This window comes from Tachyglossus aculeatus, chromosome 19 (genome assembly GCF_015852505.1).
Source record: "Tachyglossus aculeatus isolate mTacAcu1 chromosome 19, mTacAcu1.pri, whole genome shotgun sequence".
Taxonomy (NCBI): domain Eukaryota; kingdom Metazoa; phylum Chordata; class Mammalia; order Monotremata; family Tachyglossidae; genus Tachyglossus; species Tachyglossus aculeatus.
Window position 1 is genome coordinate 14,350,318 of NC_052084.1, and position 18,624 is coordinate 14,368,941.

At 42.0% G+C, this 18,624-nt stretch overlaps 1 protein-coding gene across 3 annotated transcripts in view; it reads right to left on the reverse strand.

The window, feature by feature from the left end:
• The window catches only part of SYT14 (synaptotagmin 14), a 97,635-nt gene that overhangs the window by 21,700 nt on the left and 57,311 nt on the right, over positions 1-18,624 (reverse strand). For all 3 annotated transcript variants that reach the window (XM_038761323.1, XM_038761322.1, XM_038761324.1), the window contains exons 5-6: positions 5,688-5,959; positions 2,806-3,252 (exon numbers count right to left, since the gene is read on the reverse strand). In XM_038761323.1, the coding sequence (XP_038617251.1) occupies positions 2,806-3,252; positions 5,688-5,959 (719 nt within the window). The remainder of the gene's footprint in view (positions 1-2,805; positions 3,253-5,687; positions 5,960-18,624) is intronic.

Genomic DNA, 18,624 nt, shown 5'->3' on the forward strand with positions numbered 1-18,624 from the left:
GCTCAATAAATACAATTGAACTTACAAATGAACGTAGTGAAAGCTAAAACAGCCAAGTGATGAGATGATTAGATATGACCCCGGCAGGTTTCATGGTCCATATCTGAAAAAGGATGAATTGTTTTGAAGCAATTTCTGAAATACATTTAATGGCTTATGTTTGGCGTATCTTCAGATGCTTTTAATTAAAGTAACTAATATTTTACACACTGTGAAGAAGTTGGAAGAATTTCATAATCAAATAAACACATTTGGATTAAGTGTCTTCCACCTTGCTTATTAATCTAAGTGGCAATCCCCTATTAGTTCAAGAGCCTCTGAATTAATTCAAGTATTACCATGGAAAGCGGCAATTAAAACATACTGTTGCCATATTTAGTTGTAGTAAGCATGTTTACTGAGTGAGCACTTACTCAGCCGAGCCCTGTACTAAACACTTGAGTGGATACAACAGAGGTAACAGAAATGATCCCTAACCTCAAGATTCTGAGCAGGGGAGACAGACACTAAAATAAATAAGAGGTAAGAGAAAAAACTGAGCCGAAAGACAAGTTTATTAATGCTGTGGGGAGAAGGGGTGAGGTGAGTTCCTAAGTGCTTCCGGGTGAGGACCCAATTGCTACAGAAATAAAGTGTGCAGGCTGGATTGTACTGGGAGAGGAGCGAGGTTTGGTAGGAGAAGGAGAAATTATTTAAGTGCCTTAAAGCTGATGGTGAGAAGTTTTGGCTTGATGCACACAGAGATGGGAAACCGTTGGAGGTTTTCGAGGAATGGGGAGACATGGACCGAACAGATTTCAGAAAAAGAGCTGGGGCGGCAAAGTGAAATATGAAGTAGCCTAAGTGTGGAAGGGTGGAGACATGAGCAGCTATACCAACCCAGTGTGTGGCGATCAGCAACCAGTAGCACTTGTTCAGTACAGGTTAGAAGAAGAGCACGGTAGCAGAATTACTCCTTTTGGGCAAGGAACCTCTCTTTTGCTTCTGTTTACTTCCCAGGTGATTACGACAATGCATTACATTCAGTAGGTGCTCAATAACTACTATTACTATTACTATGACTCCTAATTAAAAAGCAGCACTAGGTACTGCAAAAAGCAAATGCAACAACCTCTGCAAAAGTTAATCTTTGCATATACACAGTGTATGTGTACACTAGCCGTGCATAACCAACCCGGTTTTTGGGTTTGTTTTTTTAACGAGCAGATGGTGACCAAATCTTTCCAAGATCAACATTTTCAACCTCTCAGGGAGTCAAAGGGAAAAATCAGAATTGCTTCTCTACAATCGAGGTAAATCAGCCTCCATAAAAAGGCATTTAAAACATGTAATATCTTAGAATGTCATAAACAGAATTAATCCATATAGGGAAACCTGGTTCCCGATTATAAAGGAAAAAAAAATAGCCACCACCTCCTCACATCAACCCAAAAAAACTGTTATTACTCAATGACCGAAATAGATTTAAATGCCAGCGTAACCATTCTGGTAGGAGTTACTTCCAAGTGGACCCTCTTTTCTTTTCCTTTGGCAGCGAGCGCATCATGACTCGGGGAGGAGGCCGAGCTCGGGGGCCGCTAGGGCGAGTGGGTGAAGGAAAGGCAGGCCCACGTACCTGCTGCTTCAGTTCTATGGCCAATAAGACGTGGGCCTCAGTTCGGGGATCTCTGGGGCCGCAGGGCAAGCTGGAGCAATCGTCGCCCACCCTCTCCCGCCACGCAATGCCCACTCGCCACCTCCACCGACCGCAGGAGCCCATGGTTTCAAATGCTTTGCCCCACCCTCCCGCCGTCAAGGGAGCTTCATCTCCCTACCCTGTGCATTGCTTTTAGACTGTGAGCCCACTGTTGGGTAGGGACTGTCTCTATATGTTGCCAACTTGGACTTCCCAAGCGCTTAGTACAGTGCTCTGCACACAGTAAGCGCTCAATAAATACGATTGCTTGATTGATTGCTTGCTCGCCACTGTGCCCCACCCTCCATCCTCCCACCCGCCCCCCACGCACATACAATGCCCATTTGCCTTCCCTCCACATCCCTGGTGAAGCCACGTGCTGCAGCAGTGGTTTTAAATGCGTGGCCATTCCACTAAGAAAATAGGCTTAATTTCAACCCTGCCCACAGTACAGTCAGAACCAAAAAGAAAAAGGCAGGAGCAGCTTGTGCACACAAATAACTGTACTTACCTACCTGGAACTTCAAAATTTCTAGATTGTGAGCCCACTGTTGAGTAGGGACTGTCTCTATATGTTGCCAACTTGTACTTCCCAAGCGCTTAGTACAGTGCTCTGCACACAGTAAGCACTCAATAAATACGATTGATTGATTGATATAGATCACTATATTTTGTTAAGATACACTGTCATGAGGAAAGTAGATTATGAAAGCTGATTTGGTTAAGAGGAAAAAAAGGGGCCTGGGAGACAGGGGATTGGGTTCCAATCCTGGTTCCACCACTTGCCTGCTGTGTGACCTTGGGCAAGTCACTTTACTTCCTCTGTGTGTCTGTTTGCCTCCTGTCAAATGGGGATCTGATTATCTTGTATCTCCCCAGCTCTGAGCACATAAAAAGTGTTTAACAAGTATATTAATTATTCTTATTGTTACACACAAACATATTCGCTCCCAGAGACAAACTAAAATGTCCAATTTCACCTATAGCTGAGGAAATGAGGACACTTTTACATTTAGCCCATGGGTTTGCCTACACATAAATGCACATGCATGTATATATTTCAAAATACTTCTAGAACTACCCAGTTATTTATCACATTGTATTCTGACGATACTTTATGAGATACTCACGGACAGATAAGAAGGTTCCAATATAACTGGTAATGACATCTTCCCTTGAAGATTCAACTTGGTTAAATAAAAAATTTTTTCTCCCACAATCTTTTCCTTCTTCATCCGACGCACACCGTACAGTCTGAACCGAACTGCGTAGTTCCCAATCATCTCAGATTCGACATGATTAAACTTGAATGTCTCGGTAAAGACAGGGCACGGACCCCGCTGGATGCTGGTTTTTGCTCTTTGTTTCTTTATAGGTAGAAGAACAAGGTGTACTTGCCATGAGTTGCCACCTGTCCTGTTATATGTGGGTATGTCTGTGACAGCTGTCACTGTTACCAGAAGCTTCTGTTCTTGTGAGTCATAGTCAAAAGTCACATCCAGTGTGCCAAATTTAGCTTCTGGCTCAGGATCAAAAGGTTTAGGAAGCTGTGAAGACGATCCTCGAGCTGAGATATCCTAAGGAAAACAAATTTCAATGTTTCTAGATTTTCAACATTTTTTTCTTAAATACCTGACTTTCCTTAAAGATCGAATGACATGGAACATGATCCTCTGACTCATTGAAATGAAGAAGCAAACTCTAACAGTCAGTTTCAATCACAGGCCAATGCAATCTACCCAAACAAGAAGGTGGATAAAGCATGAGCCTGGGAATGAGAAGAACTCGGTACTAATCCCAGCTCTGCATAACTGTCTGCTGTATGGCCTTGGGCAGGCCACTTAACTCTTCTGTGCCTCAGATACCTCATCTGTTAAATGGGAATTAAACCCTACTCCTTCCCATTTAGACTGTGAGCTCCATGCCTCCGACCTGATGATCTTGCATTTACTCCAGAATTTAGTACGTTGGTTGGCACAAAGTAAGTGCTTAACATGTACCACTGAAAGAAAAAAAAGGCAACGAAACATTGGACTCCAATGGAGTTGCATTTGGTTTCCATATTTTTCAACTTCAGTTTTGGAGAAGTAGAAAAATATGCGTCATTAGCAAAGATAACTGTGATCTAATTTTTTTGTACTGCTAAGATTAAGATGTTTAACATTGGGATTGGGCTGGAGTTTGGTGCTCACCTCCTTATTCCAATCAGTCAGTCGATAGTATTTATTGAGCGCTTGGGTGAGTGCAATAGAACAGACGCATTCTCTGCCCACAGTGAGCTTACAGTCTAGAGTATTTCTTCCCAGCCTTGCTCCTTTGCTTTATGGGATTCAGGACATGGAGGTGGCAGTGGAGTAGCTGGGGGGCTACTGCACATGCATGGTTGTCCACTGGGATAATTTCCAGAAAGTACAGGCACATAGGAGGTGATACTACCTAGATGTGAGATGTCTCCATCCCCCCCATCTTACCTCCTTCCCTTCCCCACAGTACCTGTATATATGTATATATGTTTGTACATATTTATTACTCTATTTATTTATTTATTTATTTTACTTGTACATATCTATTCTATTTATTTTATTTTGTTAGTATGTTTGGTTTTGTTCTCTGTCTCCCCCTTTTAGACTGTGAGCCCACTGGTGGGCAGGGACTGTCTCTATATGTTGCCAATTTGTACTTCCCAAGCACTTAGTACAGTGCTCTGCACACAGTAAGTGCTCAATAAATACGATTGATGATGATGATGATGATGACTTATTTGGCATGCTGCACACCAGACCTGGTACTGGATTTGGGAGGTTACAAGCTGAACTTGGTAGGCCCAGCCCAGATTTCTGCCCCCCACAGAACTCTACTCCACTGTTGGTTTGGTCACCTTTGTCAAGATGCAAGAGAAGGAATGAAGTTACCTCTCTTTTCTTCTTCTTTACCCAAATTATCGCAGTGGTTCAAGCCAAACTGAATGCGCGGCCTGAACGTGGGGGAATTGTGAAGTGTCTTAAAGACAAACCACAATTTTCTCGAAAGTTTAAAAACATTTTACCCGCCCCCGCCAATTTTTTACCCGTTAAAAATATTTAATTAGTTACTTTCATACAACTGTGTTTCCCCATCCACTGCACTTACGGAATGTATGACTGAATTTAGGATACACTATGTATGCACTTATGAGAAACTATTGTTTCAAGCACTATATATGGTAATGAACTTGTCAGAGAGAAATTTTGAGCAATAAGAATGGTTAGATTTTTCTAATCATTTTATAATTATCAAAAAGATAAAACAAAAACAAAAACTGAGAGAAATGCAAACAAAATTAACTCTTAAAATACAGTTAACTATAAGATCTTTATGTTGTATTTGAGAAAGCTGATAAACTCATTATAGATTGTTTTCCCCCTTTTTTAAATTTAATTTGATTATGGTATCTTTATCTGTTCAACATTTCATCCTCTTTCCTGGGGAATCTATTTCAGAATGAAAGATCACAAAGGACAATATCCAAAGTACCCTTCCTTGCATTTTGGTATTACTTGGTACACTCAGTTCTGACCTATACTAATTTAGGCTATGATGCAAAAGCAGAATGAGAGAAGGTTTTTCTGACAATGTGTCTGAATTAGAGGGATATGGGGTCAGAAGAAACTAAGGTTATTTTCTAACCCATATGTGTACGTAGATGTGGGGTTGAACATGGGGTAACTACTATACAGCATGAGCTCTCTTTAAGATGGAGTTCTCCAAGAACGCTATCCCACAATTTAGAACTGGGTAGCCTAGTGTTTCCTTTTTGAAATTAAGAAATCAGCCACTGCAGCAACATTTACCGAGAAACTACTATGTACAGCAATGTCTTAGGTACTTAAGAACCCGCAATAGAAGCCAAAGACCTGTCCTCAGGGCGCTTCCATCATTATGGACCCAATAGGATTCTTTGCATTCTTTATATAAACTTTGCATTCTTTATATATATGTATATACAGGCTAAATCACATGTACTTGTACTTACTTCTGGACTAAGGACAGCAGTGCTATCACTGGGCACATCCTCTTCATAGCCTTTATTGTGAAAACTTTCTATTTCATGCCCGGTGCTTCCTTCACTTGGGCACTTGGTATACGAACAGCGTGGGCTGTTACTGCAGTGAGAAAATTCACATTTACTGTCACCAATTTCTGAAGGTGTGCAAGAGAGATGTGGAGAGCCACTGTCATCCTGATATGGTGGTGGCTGCAATTCATCCAGTGGAGGTGTTCTTCTCATTCTTTGAATGCAGTTTGCTGTGGATGAGTGATAACTTTGCTTATTCTTTCCATGCAGTTTTAACATACGCTTAATTTCAGTCAAAAGTCAGTAATGAAGAATGTCCAAGCTATTTTGACCCTCTTACTAAATGTCAACACCTATAAACCGTCCCTGAGTTCCAATACTTTGATAAAAATCAAAGCAGGTTTGGGGTTTTTTTCTTTATATTTCAGTGGACCAAGATGATCCTTCAGAAATTTGCTCTCTGGATGCTGAATATTCATTTTATACAGCCAATGCTATTCCTCTGACAATAGTAGTTCAGGTAGGAATCCTAGCTTCTCAGGGCTTCTGCGGGTCAGGGAGGAGGCTGAGGCAGTGTAGGGGAAGAAAGGACAACTATTAACTGGGAAAAACTGCCACCCCGTCCTCCCTGAACTTTACAAAACCCTGTGAAATCTGAGCCCCTACGTGAACTGCTGCCTCTTTTATGGGACAGCCGACAGGAAGCGGCTGATCCTGTAATAATGAGATGTCATCAGGCCACGGGGCTCATTCATAATCATGCTCTTTTCAAGGGTAAAATATCTCAAATCTTAGAGCAAATTCTGTTTGGTAACAACAAAAAAAATAACCTTGGAGTTAGAGGTTACAGTGCTGTAGTTTTATATCAGTAGTAGGTTCAGAAGTTCAAACTCCACCTATTCGAATGTTACAATCTCAATTTTTAAAAAAGTAGGAGGGTCCCTGACTCAAAAGTAAAATATATATTTTTTATTCTTTACACACATTTGCGTATTTCAATTGGGGAGGCCCTAACTCCAAATATGTAAAATTGAATTAGTTTAATTAGTGCATCTACTGCAATTAGATTCGGGGCATGACATACAAAAAAAAAAAGACTTCTCTTTACACCAAGATGATTAAATTCCAAAGTGACAGACACAGATGTAAGACCTGGCTGGTAAGCAAACTAGGGAGGCAGGGAAGCCTAAGAATGAAAAGCAATTGCCTAGATCCTGATTTGCTGTGACCCATTTTTTACTGCAGCCTTGCTTTTCAAGGTTGAAGAAAATACCTAGCAGCACAGGAAATAAAAGACCACTCAAAGATCATGAGAAGCCCAGTTTCACAGTCAGAGCATGATCCTCCCTTCCCTATAGCATGGTCTCCTAAATGTCACCTTTCTGCAATTTCCCTCTTACCATCACTTTCTCTCTGGGGCACCCCACTGCTTCCTTCCTATGAAACCTCATTATATTCCCTTCTTCCCCACCTCCCTCCCACCAAGTCATTTCCCTTTCCTTCACCAGACTTCTTTTTCCTCTTCACTGATCACCATGCACCAGGCACTGCACCACCGAGACTACCAACAGTCTTCCCAAAATAAAAATCACTTGCTGCCCTCAGGCAAGGCTATTTTATAACAGCTACAAACCACGAGAGCCAATGCCTAGGGCTCAATTCTGCTTTGGGGCTCGACCAATATGTCCAAGTCTTGTGTAAATACAATGTGAGGCTAGGGCATAAGACAAGATTCACTTTTCACAGATGATCAGGAACACCAGGGAATGTGTCCCCAGACACTATCCCACTAGCCAACATCTCAGGAAGATGGCCTAAGGAATTTACAATGTTGGGAAGGTTGTGATGGACTGTACAGGGAGGTCCTGACCTGAGTAGTGAACTGCTATGTTATTTTACTGCTGCTTGATTTTGACTGTTAATTTTAGCGTTTTAAATTTTTTTCCCCTGTGAGCCCCTTGTGGGTTCAGAACCAGTTCTGAATCAATGTCTATGGGTTCTCCCAGCTGCTGAATAATTGTGGTATTTACTAAGTGCTTTCTAAGTGCCAAGCAAGCACTGTACTAATCACTGGAGTAGGCACAAGATAATCGTTTGAACAAAGTCACTGACCCACTTGGGGCTCAAGAGTCTAAGGAAGAGGGCAAACAGGTATTTTAATCCCCTTCTTACATATGAGGAAACTGCGGATAAGAGATATTCAGTGACTTGCCCAAGGTTACAGCAAGGAAATGGCATAGCTGGGATAAAGACCCTGATCCCTTGACTTTCAGGCTGGCGCTCTTTCCACTAGGCCATGTTGCTCATTACACACAACGTAAATGTTTAACAATTACTATTGATACTAAAGGGTGACAGAAAGTCAATCTGGACAAAATTGGTGTAAAAGATTATCTAAAAACATTTTATATTTGTACCAGAGGTGAAAGTAATCCAAAACACCACACAGGTGAAACAACGTGTGCTGGTATGGTCATTCCCAGTAGAAGCTATTTCAAAGTGAACGGCTCTCCAGGTGGGTTGCTGAGAGAAAGCTGGCAACACAGCCCTACTGCTAAAGCTCTTATGCAGCCAGATCAATCAATCAATCAATCAATCGTATTTATTGAGCACTTACTGTGTGCAGAGCACTGTACTAAGTGCTTGGGAAGTACAAGTTGGCAACATATACAGACAGTCCCTACTCAACAGTGGGCTCACAGTCTAGAAGGGGGAGTCAGAGAACAAAACCAAACATACTAACAAAATAAAATAAATAGAATAGATCTGTACAAGTAAAATAAATAGAGTAATAAATATGTACAAACATATATACATATATACAGGTGCTGTGGGGAAGGGAAGAAGGTAAGGTTGGGGGGATGGAGAAGGGGACGAGGGGGAGAGGAAGGAAGGGGCTCAGTATGGGAAGGCCTCCTGGAGGAGGTGAGCTCTCAGTAGGGCCTTGAAGGGAGGAAGAGAGGTAGCTTGGCGGATGGGCGGAGGGAGGGCATTCCAGGCCCGGGGAATGACGTGGGCCGGGGGTCGATGGCGGGACAGGCGAGAACGAGGTACGGTGAGGAGATTAGTGGCAGAGGAGCGGAGGGTGCGGGCTGGGCTGGAGAAGGAGAGAAGGGAGCTCGTGAGGTAGGAGGGGGCGAGGTGATGGACAGCCTTGAAGCCCAGGGTGAGGAGTTTCTGCCTGATGCGCAGATTGATTGGTAGCCATTGGTAGCCAGATCCGTCCTCTTACCCAACAGTTAATCATTGGTATTTATTGAGCATTCCCCCCCCTTCATATCTGACTGGCCATCACACTCACCACTTTCAAAGCCTGACTAAAATCACATCTCCTCCAAGAGGCCTTCCCGGAATAAGCTCTCATTTCCCCTACTCTCTCTCCCGTCTACATCTTCCTTACACTTGGATTTACACTTTTTACTCACCCTACTCTCAGCCCTACAGCACTTGGGTACATATCTGTAATGCATTTTGATGTTGATGTCCCCCTCTAGACGCTGAGTTCCTTGTGGTCAGGGAACGTGTCTACCAACTCTGTCATGTTGTACTCTCTCAAGTGTTCAGAAGAACACTCTGCACACAGTAAGAGCAGCGTGGTTTAGTAGATAGAGCATGAGCCTTGGGGTCAGAAGGACCTGGATTCTAATCACTTCTCTGCTATGTGACTTTGGGCAAGTCATTTCACTTCTCTGGGCCTCAGTTACCTCATCTGCAAAATGGAAACTAAGGGTGTGAGCCCCATGTGGGACAGGGACTTTGTCCAACGTGATTAACTTGTACCTACCCCAGTGCTTAGAACAGTGTTTGGGACATAGTAAGTGCTTATCAAGTACTGTAATTATTATTATTAGGATAAATACCATTGATTGATTGGTTGTGTGCAGAGCATTGTACTAAGTGCTTTGAAGAGCTTAGAACAGTGCTTTGCACATAGTAAGCGCTTAATAAATGCCATTAAAAAAAAAAGAGCAAAATACAATAGAGTTACAGTCAACCACAGCCTCAGGGTGAGTATATATATAAAATCTGATCTACAGTTTCACTCATACCCAGGCCCCCAAATTAAAATCCACTGTGCAGGACTGGCTGGCAAGCCCTCAAGGGTGGGAACCCCACCCAAGCCTTACATAGAACATTTGTGCCAGAACAGTCCCTTGAAGACCACCCATATTTGGGGGGTGAGACACGGAAGAACAGCCAGCGAATACAACTGAGAAAAGAGTCACCCAAGGGGTAGGCTGAGAACCAGGAGAAAACTGTGTCAGCAAAACCATGTCAGATCCTTTTGCCAACAATTAATTCATTTTTTTAAATTCACTCAAACACCTTTGTTTAAATTAAAAGCACCTGGGGATAGAATTTCTATTAAAGATGTTAAACTGAACTGTAAATATCAAGCCTATATGAAAACCACCTGAGATTATTGTTTCTTCCTGGAAGAAGATATGAAATTTTGCAGAGTTACAATAATGAGCACTTCAATAATTCCCAAGTAGTGTTTACTGGGAAGTGGAGGCAACAAAATTTAGATGATCATTAACATGTATCTGGTGTAGGGAATCCAAGCAAATCTGGTTCTTGATCTCTGTGTTTTTTATGCAGAGAGCATAACTGAAATTAGCTTTTAGGTTTTTAAATATTAAAAAAAGGTTTTTTGATAACATTTTAAATAGGCTTTAAGCTGTTATTATTTGGTAGAAACATGGAAGAAAACCTTAAAACAATGGGTGACATAGCTGAGAAAACATGAGCCCCTCAAAAGAGATACTTTCAGTTTTTCCATACTGTGAATTTTCACTCCACATATGAGAAATAATAATGTTTGGGAATTATGGAATGTTCTTCTAATCACACTGGTCTACCTGGATTGGATGTTGGAAGAAATAGTTGTGCATATACACCTAACATTGGCAGAAACACATGCACTCCCGACAAGTTTCCCTTAACAATACTGGTTCATCTTGTTGGTGACAAATCTGATGGGGGAAAGTCAGGAGTTCTGCCCGATTTATCTAATTGAACAGAACTGCCATAGAGAAAGATTCTACTTTAAACATATTCTGAAAGATGAGGGTCAGGGTGCAGTGTTGTTGTACCTTCAGTTCTCCTATGATGTGGGGGTTGTGTTCCTGTGGAACCCTGCGCTAAAACCAATTTGTGTTGTAGTATTCAGGTCTCAAATTCGAATCAAAAGTGGATCAAGCATCTGGTCTGCATCGGCTTACTGACTGCTGAATATTTCCACTTTGGGTGTGGGATACTGATGATGTGTATAGAATCTACGAACTACTGACATGCAGAAAATACAAGACTATGCAACGCACAAGATGGAGGACATGCAAATCATACAGAGAACAGTAAAGACATGGTTTTCCTTAAGGATGAATGGCTTTCTTCAACCACATATCCTTGTTTCCAGTGGCTTCTTTTATTTCAGCTTCCACACGTCATTAATTGTCCTGTATATTAGGGGCAGAAAAAAGGATTCAGGGATCTCCAAAGTTGGCCAGCACAAGGCCTTTAGCCACCACAGGAGAGGCAGATTAATCCTAAGAAGAAAGCTGTGTTTTATTTTTCAAAAGACATTAGGAAGTCTTTCAAAAAAATAGTATTAAGATACGTTGCTATGAAATAAGGAATCCTTATGTGCTACACCTTAAAAGTTCACATTAATCCCAATTTCAAGTGGAACAAAACTAAAACACATAATTTAAAAAAAAATCTTGATTCCTTCTAATCTGACTCTACTAAATCCAGGAACCTCTCTGACACTCATTCCCCTTTCCTCTACAGTCCTTCTCTAGAAGTAAAGGCTCTGGTAAAATTTACTTTCTCTCAAGCAAGAGAGTTAGAACTTCAACATTCTCTCTCTATTAAAATAATCAGACTCTGATAAATGGCCTGGGTGTGCTCTTCTCTCAATGAACTGCTTTGCTTGGAGAATTTCTGCCCTCTCAACAACCTCATTAGCCACTCTGGAACCTATTGAGACTGTGAGCCTCACGTGGGACAGGGACTATGTCCAACCCAATTTGCTTGCATCCTCCCCAGCACTTAGTACAGTACCTGGTGCACAGCAAGTGCTTAACAAATACCATAATTATTACGACCACCCTAAAACTACCTTCCTTTTGGAGTTTCCCCTTTAATATAGCTAATATTCAATCAATCAATCAATCGTATTTATTGAGCGCTTACTATGTGCAGAGCACTGTACTAAGCGCTTGGGAAGTACAAATTGGCATCACATAGAGACAGTCCCTACCCGATAGTGGGCTCCTGCCACCTCCTAAATTATCTTTTCCTGGAACGGTGTAACGGTGATCGTGTTTGTTGGAGTTGCAAGTGGGATTGGCAAAAGCTTCCAGGGGTGGGATTTCTAGAGAGGGAGACTTCAATTGGACTCCAGGGAGAGGGGAGTTCAAAAAAAGGCAGGAAAGAACCCCTGAATAAGGCAAGTAGACTGAGAAAAACAGATTTAGAGAAAGATACACAACATGGGGGTAGGTGGGGGGGGGGAGACAGTAAGAGAAAGATGACCAACACGCTCACCCCGATACCTTCCACATGAAACAGAAGCAGCTAGTAAATTGAGAGAATGAATGTTAGCCAAAGTGGTCACCCTGCTTCAGGTCTATGCAGCTGCCGCAACCTGTTCCCTGGAGGTTTTCAGTGCTAAAGCACCAACTTCTGCTGCAGCAGCAGACACACTTCTCTCTACTTAACTGATGCTCTGTCCCATGTTGGGCTTTCAGTTGCTCCCACGGCTGAAAATGGGAATTTGAGGAGGCCCGTTAGTCATTTTTCAGAGCAGGGTCTGAAATTCGGGAGTGTTCTTCCTAACCATCAGCTCTTCCCATCCCACTTGGTCTTGCTCTTTTCATTTTTCCATAACTCCAGCTCCCAACCCGGCATTCTGCATCTCCACGTCTAAGGGAACCCCAATCATAAAAGTAACAGGAAGAAAATGAGGCTAATATTTTTTAATATGCTGCCTCTTGTGCAATCACAGATGCACTGAGAAAAACTACCGTCTGGTAAAAATGACCCATCATCTAATGAACGAGAGTAGCTCCTTTCTTTCTACAACTTAGTTCGTGTGTGTGTGTGTGTGTGTGTGTGTGTGTGTGTGTGTAATAATAATAATAATAATGATGATGATGGCATTTGTTAAGCGCTTACTATGTGCAAAGCACTGTTCTAAGCGCTGGGGGGATACAAGGTGATCAGGTTGTCCCACGTGGGGCTCACAGTCGTAATCCCCATTTTACAGTTGAGGTAACCCAGGCTCAGAGAAGTGACTTGCCCAAGGTCACACAGCAGACATGTGGTGGAGTCGGCATTCGAACCCATGACCATACATGTGTATGCATATATAGAGATATATAATTAAAAACTATCCCTAAAAAGTTTTATTCAATTCATAATGTGAAAAAATATCTGGAAAGCGATGAACATCTTTATTTTCTAAACTGGATAAATAAAAAGACTTCGTGACTCATTTTTATCACTTTAATGAACTCCATTATATGTCCCCCTGGGAAAAGTGTTTAAAGGGCTGTGTGAAAGAAAAGGTGCTCTTAACGTAGGTGGAATAAAAGTGAAGATAAGGAAATAATTTCTATTAACCAATGAGAGTGATTCATAAATGTCAGAAAAGCGGAAACAACGGGGTAGGTTTGTCACTGTGTACTTTTTGAATGCTAACCTTCAAAAGAAAAATAAACTATTATGATGCATTTGAACATGGATGCTAAATCAATGACGTACATTAGTATAATCACTGTCGGAAATTTCTCCAAAATTAAACCTTAATCAACATATACAACAAAGCTTTTAAATAAATTATTTCCAACAGAAAAATAGTCTTCAGAATAAATCACTTTCCACAGTAAATGTTGCCTCTTCCCAACAGTGAGAATTGAGTAATATTTTCAAGCTCTCTTCAGATTTGTTTCTACATGTTTCAATATAGAACTGGAATGAATGCTGCACAGTAAAGTTTTCCTTAGAGGAATGGTAAATGCAGACACTGTTTCTATGGCGTTCTTCATATATTTACTTCATCTGCATAATTATCCTCTAGCTGCAATAAGTCCTTCTCCTCCTCCCCTTGTCTTGGGCAAACTACTTTCTAATTGGCAGAAGGGCAGTACCACTTTTAACATGCCCAGAAAAATAAAATACATGTTTCATAACTGGAAATCCTGCCCTTTGGCCAATATGCCATTTCAAATTTATTATTCAAAATATACAAACCCATCTGTAGGATACATTTGAATGATTCTTGGTTGCTCCGATACTAAGGGTCTCACAAGGGTCTTCATCATCATCATCAATCGTATTTATTGAGCGCTTACTGTGTGCAGAGCACTGTACTAAGCGCTTGGGAAGTACAAGTTGGCACCATATAGAGACAGTCCCTACCCAGCAGTGGGCTCACAGTCACGGTCTTCATCTCACTGGGACCCCATTATAGTCTGTCAAATAGAGGCAATAATAGATATAAGGGGAATAATCTATTCCCCTAAGATTCAGACATTATTGCACACACAATTAAGACAACATAGCCATGTTTCACTAACACCTGAGAATGCAATTGATAATGTATTCCAACCTTATAGCGTAAGCGGTAGATTTCATTTTTATTAAAATTCTTATTTGTCCACAGCTTGATTTCTTAAGCCAACTCATTTTTTTTCATGTCTTTAGACCTCTACTAATTTGCATTATTTTTTTTTTCTGCTACTAATTTTGTCCTGTTCACCAACCAATACTGCTAAGAGACCTTCTATAAAGGTTGGTGAATGGCACAAAAGGCGAGAAAGAGAAAAACCTCATTTCCTGGCTGAGGCAAACACAGCAGTTTTGCATTGCCAACCTCGCTGCCACAATGGCATAACAGCCCCTGCCTTAACCCCTGTCCCTGAGGCAGGTGGGGAAAGAGAAGGGAGAGGCCTTTAGTATGGCAGTTTTCCTTGCCCTTCGGCATCTGGGAGTGGGTCATCTAGCTAAGGAGGATTTGTTAAGCACTTACTATGTGCCAGGCATTGTACTAAGCAAGGAGGTAGACGCAACCTAATCAGGTAGGACACAGTCCCTGTCCCACATGGTGCTCACAGTCATCACCCCCTTTTTTCAGATGGGGTAACTGAGGCGCAGAAAAGCGAAGCGACTTGCCCAAGGTTACACAGCAGACAGGCGGCAGAGCCTGGATTAGAACCCAAGTCCTTCGGCCTCCCACACTCATGCTCTATTCTCTAAGGTCGCGTTGCTTCTCCAGAGGATTCAGAGGCACTGCAGTCAGTGGGACACAACTGTCCAGTCTTATGCTGAATCCTGGGCAACCCGGCTGCTTAGTCAAGGTATGCTCTAGACCGTAAGTGTGCTGTGGGCAGGTAATGTGTCTCTTATATAGTTGTGTTGTACTCTCCCAAGGGCTTAGTGCAGTGTTCTGCACACAGTAAGCGCTCAATAAATATGATTGTTCGCCCCCCACCCCCACCCCCCTGCCCTTTTAGACTGTGAGCCCACTGTTGGGTAGGGACTGTCTCTATATGTTGCCAATTTGTACTTCCCAAGCGCTTAGTACAGTGCTCTGCACATAGTAAGCGCTCAATAAATACGATTGATGATGATGATTGATAGATTGACTGACACAGCGCCAAGCTGGGCCACGGCGACTTGGTCTCTAGCGGTTCAAGGACTCAAGTCGGGGGTAAGGTGAAACAGGAGACCACACTCCATTTTCTCTGCTTCTGTACAGGAAGGGAGCTGGGATGATGAGCAGGAAGACATACCCAGTGGAAAGAGGTGGTGGTGGAGGAAGCAAGGGCACTACCATGTCGCAACCAGAGGGAAGGCATGATGGAGATATTAAAAAGGTTCCTTTATTATCCTCTCCAAGTGCTTAGTGCAGTGCTCTTCACATAGCAAATGCTCAATAAAATACCACTGACCGATTGAAGGGTGGCTTGAGGCAATCTATACATTCCTTCCTTCCCTTGGGCTCAGATAGTTGCCCACCTGTCCACTAAGTTCCCCACCAACGTAGGCTATGGCTAAATACTAACTGAACCACTAAAGAAGCTAACCAAAAACGTTTAGGAAGGGCATTTATCCTGAAAAGTAACTTCCTAGTGAAAATCCCCCAAATAAATTTTCACTCTAGTAAAAGATTCGGTATCTGTAACATTTCCATTGGTGTTTTGACAAAACAGATTTGTGTGTGTGTGTGTGTGTGTATTCCGGAGGAATACCTTCGAGTTTCCGAGCAAAGATAACACCGATGGATTTTCTGATTCGGTGCCAAACTTAGTTAATAAACAAGCAGTAGTACATTTTGTCTGGTTGGTACAATCACGAGTCACAGCATGTGAAACGCTTCTAGCAAAGTGCAGTCGGAAGAAAAAAAGTGTTTTAAAATTCATTCTGCCATAAGGATGCTTTCATTTATTCCTAGGAGCTTTTCCTTTAGTTGTTCGAGAGCTCATTCTAAGACAATATCAGCAGCAGTGCGGGCTACCTTCCAAATTCAGCAGGCAGTCATTGTGGCTGGGAAAGAAGCTCGCCTCCTCAAATGAGGTAATTCAGTCGTGCCTCAGAATCAGGCCCAGAGTTTAGAGTACAGTATTAAGGTAAGCTTCCAAAACTGGGTGGTACAGCAGCTTTTTAGATTTTTAGTTAATTTTGAGACTTACTCCTTCAAACTAGTCCCAACTACTCTATTTCTGGCATTTGGCTCTGACTAGCGTTCTACAGAGTTGGGCCCACACTTAGTTTTGCAGGACCATCTTGGCTCTACAATCCCAAGTGACTTATTCCTACACTCCAGGTCTCATGCCTTTTTCACTTATACCTAGAAATGCAGTTTCGAACACCTGGCTGTGATTTTCAAGCTTCAAAAACAATTCCCAAATCACACTCCAGTTGGCTTTCTGACTCTCCTCTTCCAAATCAAGGGCACACTATCACCCAGGTGGCTCTCTGCATTTGGGGGGATGAAGTTCAAGTCAATTCTCAGAGACTTTTTCCCCTGCAGAGTTTCCCAGGATGGCGGTTCCACTGGGAATTTCCTGAGCTATTAACTTCCACTTCACTAAAAGAAGTATGGAAAGCTGTGGCTTCCCTAGACGTCACTGCTTTCTAACGAGTGCAAAGTTTCAGACTGCTATTTTTCTGAGCGGCTGTCGGGGACAGGGTGGCCATTAAAGGCCCTTGCCAAAACTGGACAAGGAAGCTGGTGTGATGTGACCCACGTTATGCCAGGCAACTGGCCCAACACCTGACAGCTTACTTACCATTTTGTGGAAGTGCGCAAGGAGCCACCTGAACCAAACTTAATCCATCAATGGTATTTACTGATCCCTTTCTATGTGCAGAGCGCTATACAAAGTGGTGTCTTGTGGGGGGCATGTCCCGAAGCGATTAAATTCCCTTCCCAGGTCCACATGGATGTGGGCATGGCTCCTGGGTGGTGGAACAAGGCAACAGGGGCCAAGGCTGAGGGAGGAGAGACTCTGAAAATATGGATCCCGAAAGCTGTCTGGCATCACATCAGTATGGGATCATCTGAAAACCGGACTATCCAAAATGGAAACAGATGAATTGGTCACCCTTGTCAGGGATCTGTATTAGAAGGCCTGTACTTTAATGCAAACTGAAATCAGGACCCAGGTTTGGTGTTACTGATTTTGTAGCTATCTGTCTTGAAGACGGCTTAAACAATAAATACCATTGATGAATTAATTAAAAAGTAGATGATGATTTTTGGATGATCGCATCTTTAGGTATTTTGTTTATTAATGATTTGTTTAATGACTATAAAGCTTTTTTATGGTATTTGTGACACACCTAATGTGTGCCAGATACTGAAGCGCTGGGGTAGATACAAGCTAATCAGTTTGGACACAGTCCCTGTCCCACGTGGCGTTTACAGTCTTAATAATAACAATAATGGCATTTATTAAGCGCTTACTGTGTGCAAAGCACTGTTCTAAGCGCTGGGAAGGTTACAAGGTGATCAGGTTGTCCCACGTGGGGCTCACAGTCTTAATCCCCATTTTACAGATGAGGGAACTGAGGCACAGAGAAGTTAAGTAACTTGCCCAAAGTCACACAGCTGACAACTGGTTGAGCCAGGATTTGAACCCATGACCTCTGACTCCAAAGCCTGGGCTCTTTCCACTGCGCCACGCTGCTTCCCATGCTCACAGTCTTAATCCCCATTTTACAGATGATGTAACTGAGGCACAGAACAGCAATGTGACTTTCCCAAAGTCAAACAGCAGACAAGTGGTGGAGCTGGAATTAGAACCCAGGTCCTTCTGATGTCCAGGCCTATTCACTAGGCCATCTTTGAAACACGTACCGCATAAAGCTATTATATTTGCAAGCTGCCTCTATGCCTGATGACCAGTCCTTTGCAGTTTCTTATATAATTTACCTCTTCACTTTTTAATTCAGTCTAAGTTTTAATTTTAACCTACAGGGATTCTGTGAAAACATTAAAAAATATTTAAATAAAACATAAAATGGAATACATGTTTAAAAATGCAAGAAATATATTTTTTTCATTTCAAATGACTAAATACCCTTAGAGGTTTGGGTAAGCTGCTTAGGAAATGCAAATGGAATTTTCAAGCTTCGGCATTTTGAATTGAAGAAAAGTCCAGCAGAAAGAATAACCCCGTATTACAAAGAGAACGTAATGTAAAAATATTATATATAATGAAAGCTTGAGGCTCTGAACTCTTTAAAAATGAAAAGATTACGTAAATGTATATGGAAAATGTTATTTTACAGTGTGCACCAGAGCCTCATGGCATTTTAAAGTTTACCAGGACAATAGAGACCTGGGAATTAATGCAAAAATCAACTATCTAAGGATGCGATG